Source organism: Amblyraja radiata, chromosome 14 (genome assembly GCF_010909765.2).
Source record: "Amblyraja radiata isolate CabotCenter1 chromosome 14, sAmbRad1.1.pri, whole genome shotgun sequence".
In the NCBI taxonomy this organism is placed as follows: Eukaryota; Metazoa; Chordata; class Chondrichthyes; order Rajiformes; family Rajidae; genus Amblyraja; species Amblyraja radiata.
In genome coordinates, this window is record NC_045969.1 from 14724723 (window position 1) to 14737961 (window position 13239).

Below are 13239 nucleotides of genomic sequence, written 5' to 3' on the forward strand. Positions count from 1 at the left end.
CACATTTTAATGGAATTTCTTTCAATAATTATATTCTCTAACAGAAACTAAACTCCACTAGCACAAAAGTCAAGGGAACTGCAAAACAGAGTGCAAAGAAAACACGGATTTCTACAGAAATAAAGTTTAAATATCTTTACACTTTTAGAGATACTTTAGAGATATGGCACGGAGTCCACTGAGTCTGTGCTGACTAGCGATCAACCCATACACTAGCGCTATCCTACACACTTGGGACAAATTATCATTTTTACCGAAGCTAATTAACCTACAAACCTGTCTGTCTTTGCTGTGTGAGAGGAAACCGGAGCACCTGGATGAAACCCACGCGGTCACAAAGAGAAAGTACAAACTGCCACACCACACCAGGGACCTGGGTACGATCCTGATTTTGGGTGATGTCTGTGTAGAGTTTGCAGGTTCTCTTTGTGACTGCGCAGGTTTCCCCTTGGTGCTCCAGTTTTCCCACACATCTCACAGACGTGCAGGTTTGAACTATATGTTTGCTCAGGTGTATATGGAGTGGATGCGAAAGTGGGGTAACAAAAAACTGGTGTGAATGGAGAATCAATGGTTAGCATGGAGCCAGTGGGCCGAAGGGATTGTTTCCATGCTGCATTTTTCAATCAATTAAATCGAAAAAGAAAACGTAAATATTTTGACCTTTCCCACCTATCCAATGGTCTGCAGTTAACCTGATACCTCAGTTGGACATCAGGATAACATGGTTATGGAACCACTCAATGGAGAAGCCAATTTGCTCCTCTGATGTTAGAGGTGAGCAGTTTGCCATCTGGTGGCCTAGTCCAGGAAGAGATAAAACAACAAAACTAGGGCATAATTCTTGATGGGTTCAGAACGTGTTACCATTTACCTACACAAATACATGTTTAGGCTGTGGCACATGCGTGTCTGTATGGAGTTCAGCATTACACCACAGAATTCACCAATGCCATACCAATTTCTTTGGATTATTTATCACAGGATATAAACTTTGTCAACAACCCATTATTTACTGTCCATCCTGAACTGGTCCCTGAACTAAGTGAATTGCTAAATCATTTCAGAGGGTAGATAAGAGTTGGTTGGTCACATACTGCCTAGATTAGATACGGAATGAAGATTTTCCAGCCGCAAGTAAAAAAAGTAAACAAATTAGATTTTTACCGAGTATTTTGGTTCCGATAAAATGTTTACATGCTTCAGGCTATTTTATTTTACCTTTATTGACTGCTCTGTATATTTTTAAATTTTCCAATCATGTTTCATAGTTAAACGTCACGTCATATTCAGAGGTTTCATGAATGAGGCTTGTTCTGCCTTATCATGTGACCCGATTACATTATTCAAGGCAATTACACCATGTTCGGTCTCAATCAAGAAAATCAAATCTAAAAGACACCCGTTCAGAAATAAAAGGCACTGAATTTTAAAATTTAAAATCCCTGCCACAATCTGCATGGGAAGGAAAGGTACAGTTTGCCACACAGAAACAAAGACATTTAGGTAATTTACAGTATTTTGCAGGCATGCTTACAAAAAACGATTTGGAAGGAACTGCAGATGCTGGTTTATACCAAAGAGAGTCACAAAGTGCTGGAGTAACTCAGTGGGTCAGGCAGCATCTCTGGAGAAAAAAGGTGGATGACGTTTTGGGTCGGAACCCTTCTTCAGACAGACCCTTCTTCTGTCCGCTTACAAAAAATATGATTTTTTTGCAAATAGGTCATTATTTCATGAGGAGATATCTCTTTTGAAGACCATTTAGATATGAGAAATAATAAAGCAAGAAATTAAATTGAAGCACTAAAACTAATTAATAGCTGGCAAGCAACACCACATCTTACTGTTAAGAATAAAGTTTAAATGACTGATTTTAAGGTTAAGTTTTCCAAAAAAAGTTGGATTTGAAACTTTCCCCATAACATTTTCAACGTAGATAAGGTGACAAGTTCATAGTGGGAAAAACAGGCCTATTTTTGGATACTTTGGCATACCTGAGGTAATTAACCCACTGAAAAGAGGTAGCAGGAAACACGGGTCATAAAGGTTCTTCCCTTCGAACAGCATCTCCTTTCCTCCCTGAAGGGAACAAAAAGAACATTGATGGACCCGTCATAAAATACTGAACGGATAAAACGGTTCAAGTTTGAACTGATTGTTATCGTAAATTAGCGTCAGCTTACATATGTCCTTGAGTTAAAGAAGAATTTAAAACTAAACATACCTCAGGCAATATACGTCTTTGTTGTGGAAAGTTAATGATTGTCTGCAACATTTTCTCCCTGTCCAGTAATGACAAGATTTCTTCCATGCTTGATTGTTGCCACAAGGACTTCCCCAAGCTCTTGCGAGTCTTGTGATGTTCGACAGCAGCTGGGCCCCAAAATAGCTGCCTAAAAACGGATGTTACAGCTTTGTAACTACATATAAATGTCTACATTCTTCTATTCTGTGAAAACAATCCAATTTGTACTTTTTCTGGTCAACCTGCTTTCTTATTCTATTCTTTTTAAACCCAGGTTTGTGCAAGTTCTCACAAAATATAATTTGGTTCAAAATAAAATAAGACTTCTATCGATCACTTCTTACATATTTTTCTCCACCAAGTGCTCGATAAAGAATATTAACTGGTAAACAGGATCATCTTGCCACACAATACGTCTCATAATTTGCATCAAAATAAAGCAAGACATTTTCTGACCACTCCATGCATTACAATAATTATCTCTCCATCCAATTTTCCAATTCATTTTCCTTAAAAGTGGTGTTCTTGTTTGGATATCTCTATTCAGATCAAGTTGCTTCATATATGGAGGTACAGGGTCCTACATAATGTTTGGGACAATGATCCATCATTTATTTATTTGCCTCTGTACTCCACAATTTGAGATTTGTAATAGAAAAAAGAAAATCACATGTGGTTAAAGTGCACATTATCAGATTTTATTAAAAGACATTTTTATACAATTTGGTTTCACTATGTAGAAATTACAGCTGTGTTTATACATAGTCCCCTTATTTCAGGGCACCATAATGTTTGGGACACATGGCTTCACACGTGTTCGTAATTGCTCAGGTGTGTTTAATTGCCTCCTTAATGCAGGTATGAGAGCTCTCAGCATCTTGTCCTTCCTCCAGTCTTTCCATCACCTTTAGAAACTTTTATTGCTGTTTACCAACACGAGGACCAAAGTTGTGCCAATGAAAGTCAAATAAGCCATTATGAGACTGAGAAACAAGAATAAAACTGTTAGAGACATCAGCCAAACCTTAGGCTTACCAAAATCAACTGTTTGGAACATCATTAAGAAGAAAGAGAGCACTGGTGAGCTTACTAATAGCAAAGGGATTGGCAGGCCAAGGAAGACTTTCACAGCTGATGACAGAAGAATTCCCTCTATAATAAGGAAAAATCCCCAAACACCTGTCCGACAGATCAGAAACATTCTCCAGGAATCAGGTGTAGATTTGTCAATGACCACTGTCCGCAGATGACTTAATGAACAGAAACACAGAGGCTACACAGCAAGATACAAACCACTGGTTAGCCGCAATAATAGGATGGCCAGATCAGTTTGCCAAGAAGTACTTAAAAGAGCAAACACAGTTCTTGAAAAGGGTTTTGTAGACAGATGTGATGAAGATTAACTTATATCAGTGTGATGGCAAGAGCAAAGTATGGAGGAGAGAAGGAACATCCCAATGTCCAAGCATACCACCTCATCTGTGAAACACGGTGGTGGGGGTGATATGGCCTGGGCATGTATGGCTGCTGAAGGTACTGGCTCACTTATCTTCATTGATGATACAACTGCTGATGGTAGTAGCATGATGAATTTTACTTCGGAGTCACGTGAGTGACTACGTGAAGAACCCGCTTACGACGCATGCGTGTCATTACGCTACACGCATTCGAACTCGTCATTGCTGGAGGAAGGACGTTCCTCCCAAACGGCAGGGGTTGAACCTGCAACAGTAAGGTGAGGGAACGTCGTTTCTTTTACTTACCTTTTTTCTTTCTACAGAAGGCTGATGAGAACTGGCTGGGGAGAGTCTGCAGAACTGCAGGCAGCCAGCAACGGCCGGGGCACTGCTATCTCCCTTAAAACGGGAGCCGGAGCCGACTTCAGCTCCAGGAGCACGCCGACAGCGGTGGAGCATGTCTGGAGCAGTCATTTCCGACGACTCGGACTACAGCCCCACGGACCTATACATGGGTCCGAGGCGCTGGAAGGAGCGAGAAAGCTGGCGGCGGAGAAATTAAGCAGCCGCGAGCGACCAGTGCACGTGAGCACCGGGGTCGGTTGGAGCGGCTGCAGCATGACAAGCAGCCGTGAGCGGCCGGTGCCCGTGAGCACCGAGGTCGGTTGTAGCGGCTGCAGCATGCAGGATAAAGAGCAGCCGGGAGCGGCCAGTGCCCGAGAGCATTGGAGCCGGTTGGACCGGCTGCAGGAGCAGTACCCCTTGTGGGGCTGCAGAGTGGAAATACTCCAAAGTGACAAAGCCACAGTGGGCAACTAATAAGCCCCACAGCAGTACTCCTTGTGGGGTGGCACAGAGTTTCTCACTCATCAGAGGGGAACACCGAGATTCAATCCTGGGCTGGCTGCAGGAGCTGGAACAGGAGCAGCTTCAGGAGCAGCCGTGACGGCCATTGCCCGTGAGCATTGGAGCCGGATGGAGTGGCTGCAGGAACTGCAGCAAGAGCAGCCTCAGGAGTAACGGCTTCAGGAGCAGCCGCGATGGCCAGTGATCATGTGCATTGGAGCCGGTTGGGTGCCCGAGAGCATCGGGACCAGCTGGAGCGGCTGTTGGAGCATGTAAGTGGCAGCTCCATGAGATGGAGACTAGTCACAGAGGGGCAGCTAGTAAGTCCTGCAGCAGTACCTCTTGTAGGGCTGCACAGTGTTCTCCCTCATCAGAGGGGAGTATAGGGGGTCAAGTTTGGGCTCCACTTGAACAGGGGAGCAGAACATACCCCTAGTACACTTAGGATGCGGAAACCCTATGGGAAAACACTTACCATCAGGGAACTGCAAAACCTGAATGTTCCCAGTATCAACCTAAACATGGTAGGGCAGGGAATTGAAACGAAATAATGTTCTAAGTCCTAACAGATGAAAACCTGGAACCTCCCAACCTCCAATATTAAAATTTGGAGGCATCTTATCTTAACAGGGAAAGATCTTCACATCGAGGGAACTCTGGGACACATTAAGGAACGTCTTAAAAACTACTTCCTGAGAAATGTGCTACCCTCATCAGACACCGGCACCTCAACGACCACGGAGGATGCCGAAATAGTAACTAACCTACTAATAGGAACCAGGGAGGTTGGTAGTGGATAACAGATCTATCTGTATGCATAGAATTATTCTACCGACACTTAAAATTCAGAAGTACAGGGGTATACCTTAGAATTCTTCATTCCATTACCCTCCAGTTCAGCATGTACCGAACTGAATGTTCATGCTTACAGGGAAAGAAACAACTAAAGCGCATACTGAACTACAGTGCCCATATATTATAGGATTTATGGAGGACATCCACACGAATCACAGGGATTCGTGTCCTAAATATCCTTCTCATAATTTAGAGGTGGTTACCACTTCATCTTAGATTGACTAATTTGAATACTTCGTACTTTATATTCATTACAAATGGGAACCTTTGGTGCAACTAAGGGATTGATCCTAGGGTACTACATGGCAAGCATGGTATTAAAATACGCTTGCTATATAGGACTCATTGAAGGTGCCCACAGATGTATTTAACACAACAGATCATCTGCGATCCACCGTTAACACACTTCACATGGCAGTAACTTTGCCGTAAGAAAGGGTACAGCCTTTATGGAGGCTTCCAGGGAACTAAACCAGCCATCAGACTGGTAGTAGAATAATTGGCATTAGGGGCTGTGTGACAGCCACATGATATCGGACCTTTACATAATCATAGTACAGAGCGCTACACGCGTCACTCAAGAAATTATGTGGGGGTCATTCTGACCGACTTATGAAACAACCAAACACAGTTATCCGTCTATGGAACCACATACTGATGGGCCTTGGATTGGGATGCTACTAATTCCATCTCCAGCTGTGGGGGAGATGGAATGCTCAAGAGGCATCACTACTAACGTTGGGCATATATACCTGGGGAAGTGAGAGCTAGTCATGGCTTTAAGTCAAATTGTTTTGGGTTATATCACCAGTATGTTAATCTACAAATTGACAACACCACCGGGGTAGCATATGTCAACCATATGGGTAGAAACATATCGACACCATGTGACTATCTGGCCAACAATATTTGTGAATTGAATTGAATCCTTCTTGTCAATCAGACCTTTCGGGCTGAACGAGATGTTGTTGCCTGCAGCCATACATGTAATACTAGCAGCACACAATGGACACAGGCTGGCATCCGCCGCGGTGAGTTCACCGGGTACCTCCACACTGTGATGCAGGCAATAGTCTTAGAGTCACTGTCTCTATTAATCTGGATTAATAGCGTATCCAGATAGAGATTGGATATCAGCTTCCAACTACCAGGAAAACTGAATTTAGTGGCAGACAACAGGTCACGCTAAGTCTAAAAACTCTGTATGGATGTTGGATAAAATATGTATTGCTGGAACAGCTGGTATGGAACACCAGATAACGACCTATTCACATCCATGCTCTTACCAGTTATCAAATTATGTTCTTGGGAGCCAGAACCTGGGGCAGTGGTTCAGATGTATCTTCGCTGATTGGGGGATCATTTATGCATCCCTCCCTTTTGCCTCATCAGTCGGTTATTTAGGAAGAAACTATAGACTTCACGTCTCGAATTTGGATAATACCTGATTGCCCTACGCAACCAGAGGTACTGGTGATATCAACATGGGTCAGAACCATACATCACCATCCATCATAGACCTAACTTACTGGGTCTTCCCGCAACAAGGGGAGTTACCCGTCACTATTATATATTAACCTATTTATTTAGAGTTGGAAGCACCTCTTCTACACCTGGGACTGACGGACCGAATGCGGAATTATTTCAGCGGGTCACAGACAGTCCACCTAAACATCAGTACAGGTGCACAACCTTTTATCCGAAGTTCCAAATAACGAAAACCTCCGAATAGCGGCCATTTCTTCGGTCCTTGAAGAAAGGTCCTTGAAAACGTTCACCGAGGGCGGCCCGCAGAGGTGACAGCGGAACCTCCGGTCGGTCCTCGAAGAAAGGGGAACTAAATCCCCATTCATAAAAGAGAAGGTGAGGGTATATTGTGCGGGAAGGTTAATAATTGACAATATGCTGCTGCCTGCCCGCTGAGTTAAAAAGTTCCCACGGTAGCACGATACACTGTGTATCGTGAGTCTTGCGTGGGAACTTTTTAACTCAGCGGGCAGGCAGCAGCATATTGTCAATTATTAACCTTCCCGCACAATATACCCTCACCTTCTCTTTTATGAATGGGGATTTAGTTCCCCTTTCTTCGAGGACCGACCAGAGGTTCCGCTGTCACCTCTGCGGGCCGCCCTCGGTGAACGTTTTCAAGCGCAAGCACGGAGATCCCAGAGACCCACAGCCAACAGCAGCCCAGCCCAGCCCCGCTCCAACTACAGAGGAAAACTGCAAACTGGCCGGAGACGTCAGGACCACCAGAAGCCGTTCGCCGAACTGCGCCCCCTCATCGGGACACCGACCCCCAGGCCCACTGCAAGCACGGAGATCCCAGAGACCCACAGCCAGCAGCAGCCCAGCCCCGTTTCAACCAAAGATCTTTGGTTCCAACTACAGAGGAACCTGGGTTGCGGATGACGGGGCGCAGCTCGGGGCGTCGTAGGGGCCCATCGGGGAGCGGGTTCCTGTTGGTCCTGACGTCTCCGGCCACCTGCCATCCTCCGGGAACTGTACCGCCCTTGCAGGAGAGTGGGGTTGTTTGCAGTTGCAGAGGGAGGGGGCAAGGGCGGTACAGTTCGCAGTCTCAGATCCAGTCCAGGGGGGTGGCCGGAGACGTCAGGACCAACGGGACACCGACCCCCAGGCCCACTGCAAGCATGGAGATCCCAGAGACCCACAGCCAGCAGCAACTCCAGCCCAGCCCCGCTCCAACTCCAGAGGAACACGTAGGGGCAGAAGCTGATGGTGTGCAAGGTACGTCTTGTTCTTGGGGTGGCGGATGAGGGGGCGCAGCTCGGGCTGTGGGCAAACTGCCACTTGTCGCCGTAGCGGCCCATCGGGGAGCGGATTTCTCTGGAGTTGGAGGGGGAGGGGGGTATTGTGCTGTTTGATCGCCCCCTGCTATCCCAGGGACAGGGAGACACAGCGGCTTTTTAGACTGGTGGGCAATCACTTCCAAAGTTCTGCCCACACAGTCAGTACACCTCTCCTACACTGCATTTCATACAAACATTTATTCTGCAAGAAAAAACTACATTGAAGACACAAACTCGCGACCGAGTAACTGCCAGGATCGAGGCGCAAACTCGCGACCTAGCTCGGGGATTCAAGAATCCCCGAGCTAGGCCGCCTAAGGGCATGTAGCCCCGCTAGGGTGACATGAGTGCGAGAGGTGATTCAATGCTGCGGGCACATTTACAAATTCAGGAATTCATTCAACACACTGCATTTCATACAGACATTTATTCTGCAAGAAAAAACGACATTGAAGACTCAAACTCGCGACCGAGTAACTGCCGGGATCAAGGCGCAAACTCGCGACCTTGCGGATATGAGCCGAGCACTCTACCACTGAGCCAGCCGTTAAAATCTACGCAAAAAAATTTCCATTCCGAAGACCGACAAATTCTGAATTACGAAAAGTGTCTGGTCCCAAGGCTTTCGGATAAAAGGTTGTGCACCTGTACTTGGTATCATCTAGTAATGGGAAGTACTGTCACAACAATAATCATCACCCACAGATCTATGAACATCCCGTCTGTTCTGGAATTCCTGGCAAGCCTCCATTACGATGAGAGGCTCAGTCATAGTGCCATCAACTGCGCCAGAGGTGCTCTGTCAATATACCTGTTGAAGGTGTTCAAAAGGGAACTGCAGATGCTGGAATGAAGGTACAGAGCGGCATTCTGTTGGGACAAACCCTGGTAAACAAACTCATGAGGGGCATTTTAAAATTAGTCCCCAAGAACCAGGTACTCCCAAATATGGGATGTGAGCATTGTACTGACCATGTTAAGAAACTGGTCTCCAGCTACAGCTCTGTTCCTACGGGAACTGACTATGAAAACAGTCATGCTGATGGTCCTGGTCACGCCACAAGGGTCCAGTCACCACAGAAAACAAGGTTGGACAACATGATTAATTCATCTGGAATTTATGGTTTACATCAGTGTAATAGTCATACAGAACAGACAGGGGTCAGCAGGCCTAAAAAACAGAATTCAGGGTCTACCCTACAGATGGTCGTCTCTGTATTATAACACACTTACTATCATACTTGAAGTATACTAAGATCATCAGAGGGGAGGAATGTCACTTTAATCAGCTACTAACAGCCATTTAAAACAGTGACAGTCCAGACCATCTCTGGATGGCTAAAACAAGTCCTAAATAGGCTGGAGTGGGAACTAGCATTTCAAATCTCACTCCACCAGGGCTGCAGCTACATTAGCAGCTATGAAGTTGGACGTACCAATGGACCAAATCCTCAAGACAGCAGGATGGCCAACGGAGGAATTTTCCAACGACTTTATAACAAACCAGTCATTGAACCTGAAACATTTACAGAAACAAATTTAAGTTCTGTAATATAATAGACCCATAAATAGGGGCAATAATTGGTGTTCATAATTTTACTGTTGGATTTCAATATCGTATTGATGTCTAATGTTGTTAACTCTACTCTCCCCAAAAATCAAGGCAGATGTGATGCATGGACTCGTTCCACGGCATGAAATCAGAGCTTTAAAATCTTCACGTAGTCACTCACGTGACTCCGAAGTAAAATAGTAAGATTAAACGAGAACTTACCAGTTTGAAGTTTGATCCTTATTTTATGAGGAGGAACGTTGAGGGACTACGTGCCCTCCGCTCCCACCCTTGATCATAGTCTGAACTGGTATCTGTTGTCTAATCTTACTATGTTTAGTCATTATAGTTATCTGTGATTCCACACCGCTGCTTTGAAGAATGACACGCATGCGTCGTAAGCGGGTTCTTCACGTAGTCCCTCAACGTTCCTCCTCATAAAATAAGGATCAAACTTCAAACTGGTAAGTTCTCGTTTAATCTTACTATTCTGAAGCATATAGACACATCATATCTGCTCAAGTTCAAACAAATGCCAATTATCCCAAACATACTGGTAAAGCAACAAAGGAGTCTCTCAAAGCTAAAAAATTGTCAATTCTTGAGTGATGAATTCAATTAACCTAATCTGAATCCAATTGAGCATGCCTTTTATATGCTAAAGAGAAAGCTGAAGGGGACTAGCCCCCAAAACAAGCGTAAGCTAAACTGGGCTGCAATACAGGCCTGGCAGGGCATCACCAGAGAAGACACCCATGAATAGCAGACTTCAAGCAGTCATTGCATGCAAAGGATATGCAACAAAATACTAAACATGATTACTTTCATTTACATGACATTGCAGTGTCCCAAACATTATGGTGCCGTGAAATGGGGGGCTATGTATAAACACTGCTGTAATTTCTATATGGTGAAACCAAAATGTATAAAAATGGCCTTTAATACAATCTGACAATGTGCACTTTAACTACATGTGATTTTTTCGATTACAAATCTCAAATTGTGGAGTACAGAGGCAAATAAATAAATGATGGGTCTTTGTCCCAAACATTATGTCCCAAACTGTATATGTGGTGTTCTTGAATTGATCAGTTTTCTAACTTATATCCAGCATAAAATAGATTCCAGGCAATTTGTCCATCCTTTACCCTGAATCACAACAGTCAACTCTATTTCCGCTAATACCTAACGTCTAGGAAGGAACTGCAGATGCTAGTTTAAACCGAAGACTCAGTCTGAAGAAGGGTCTTGACCAGAAACATCACCCATTCCTTCTCTCCAGAGATGCTGCCTGCACTGCTGAGTAACTCCAGCATTTTGGGTCTATATTCTTACAATACCTTCTATAATAAGTTAATTAGGTACAGATTGAACTGGAGCCTTTTGTGAGCTATGTGGTATACTGGTTCTTATGGGTGAAAATGTCCAATACTCATCGGTGAAATTGTCCAATTAAATTGTTTTTCTACCTATTTAAAAATATTGCTTAAATAGGAACTGCATATAACATAACAGACTGAAACATTAGACGACCATAATGTGAAGGGAAAGAGAGAAAAAAATCCACGGTAGACATGAATCATTGCTGGGCTTATGATTGTACATGTGACAATTCAGTTCCCGCTCCTCATAAATGAACTGTTAAAACCAAAGCCAATCTATCACAATAAAATACCAACAAACAAAGGCACTGTGGCAGGAACTGAGAGGCTCTTCTGGTGCCTTGACCAATAAGTATACATCGAAGGCATCACTGCATCCAGCTGATTATCTTAATTGTGTCTGTGTAACTCCACTATGCATAACTTGGTAGGGGATTTTCATTTGTTACAAAATTAAATATATTTCAAAATCTGACTGGGTATAAAGTATATTGGTTCATTCCCTGGTTGTGAAAGGGAACAACTTGCCAAATCTGTCAAATGTGCGATCTCTATCTCGAAGAAAGGCTTGGGGCCAGATGCATTGGAAAGTCACACATCTTATTAAAGTCGCTGAAACCTTTTTCCAGTAAAACCAATCAATGGGAACACTTTCACCCTAAAAATTGTAATCAATCAAGGCAGATATTTGCAATTACCTTCTCAATGGCAATTATTAATGGGCATTAAATGCTCAACACTTGTGACAACTCAAATACATGGAAAAACTCACCCGAACTCAGCAAGGCTTATGTCATTTTTCTCATAGGACTGTAGAAGGAGCAGCAGCTTCTGATCTTTATGAAGAAAAAAGGCAGATAATAAAATGGGAATAAATATGCCTGTTTTTCAACTGTATGAAATTTAGTCACAAAAATAGGATGCATACCTGTGATGCTGAGTGTTGCTCCATATGCTCCCAGCATTACAGCAAAATGGTTGCTGTTGCACACTGATGGACATAGTCTGACCAAAACCAGTAACACATCAATTAAAGCATCTACCGAAAAGAAATAGAACACAAAATCTTAATAAAACCATGTTCAAAAGCGGTTAATTTTATATAAATTGATACGCTGAACAAAATTTGCAGGAATTCAATGTTCAACCCAGAATCTCAAAGGACATACACGTCTTTGCATAAAATGCAGTGATGATTCACTATGATGATTTGGGGCTTTGAGAGATTAAGAAAAAAATGCATTACATTATTTGGAGACAAGCAGGTCAAAAGCCTGGTTCAACCAAAGGTCACATGATAGCATCTTGCTAGGGGAATCCCAGAACAAAACAGGCTTAAAGCAAATTTAGAACAATACTTTGTAAAGAACAGGAAACAATGTTGCAGGCCTAATGAGGAAACATGCTCAATATCTATATAATTAAAAGTCTCATCTTGACCACTTCCTGGCTGCGCTGTATATTGATTTTAGAAAATAAAACGCTACCATATATCACGGTAAATTTTTGGCCATCTTACTCACAGTCCTCCTCCGCTGAGCAGGCCCCGAGGAGTTTTCCCATCGATGAAAAATAAAAAAGTTATGAGTGTTTAAAAAACCTTGAGATCCTCTCGCCTGTCAATCACCGCGATGAAGGTAACGCCCCTTCCCAGGGGGGGGGGGCGGGGGGGGAAGGACTATAAAACCCCGGATGTGCCTGGATGTCACTCAGTCACGCTGCAAGATCGCGAGGGAGGCCACGACTCTCATTCTAAGCTGTGAATCAACTGAACTGTGAGTCTGCAATGTACTTGCAATAAATGATTTGTTAGCCCTTAATGACAATGCCACGAGTTGTTTGGCCTGTTGCCCTGCATGTGCTTGAAACTGCAATGCTTTTGTGGCGGTTAGTGGCGGCGCCTAACGGCAGCGGCTCGACTACAGTCGTCTGTCTTTTTTTATTTTTGTCTTGTTAAATGTATGTCTTGAGTTAGTTTTTATTATTTTTTTAGCTGTGTATATGTGGGGGGTGGTGGGGGGGCTGTGGGGGAAACCGTTTAAATCTCTTCCCTGTGCGGGGACCCGACTATTCCCTGTCGGGTCTCGGA

The 13239-nt window shown here is 43.9% G+C and overlaps 1 protein-coding gene across 1 annotated transcript in view; it reads right to left on the bottom strand.

Annotated features, from left to right (window-relative positions):
* urb1 (URB1 ribosome biogenesis homolog) overlaps nt 1–13239 on the bottom strand; it is a 77647-nt gene that overhangs the window by 21683 nt on the left and 42725 nt on the right. The window contains exons 27-30 of the mRNA XM_033032592.1: nt 12079–12189; nt 11923–11986; nt 2228–2396; nt 1998–2082 (exon numbers count right to left, since the gene is read on the bottom strand). Coding sequence (XP_032888483.1) covers nt 1998–2082; nt 2228–2396; nt 11923–11986; nt 12079–12189 — 429 coding nt within the window. The remainder of the gene's footprint in view (nt 1–1997; nt 2083–2227; nt 2397–11922; nt 11987–12078; nt 12190–13239) is intronic.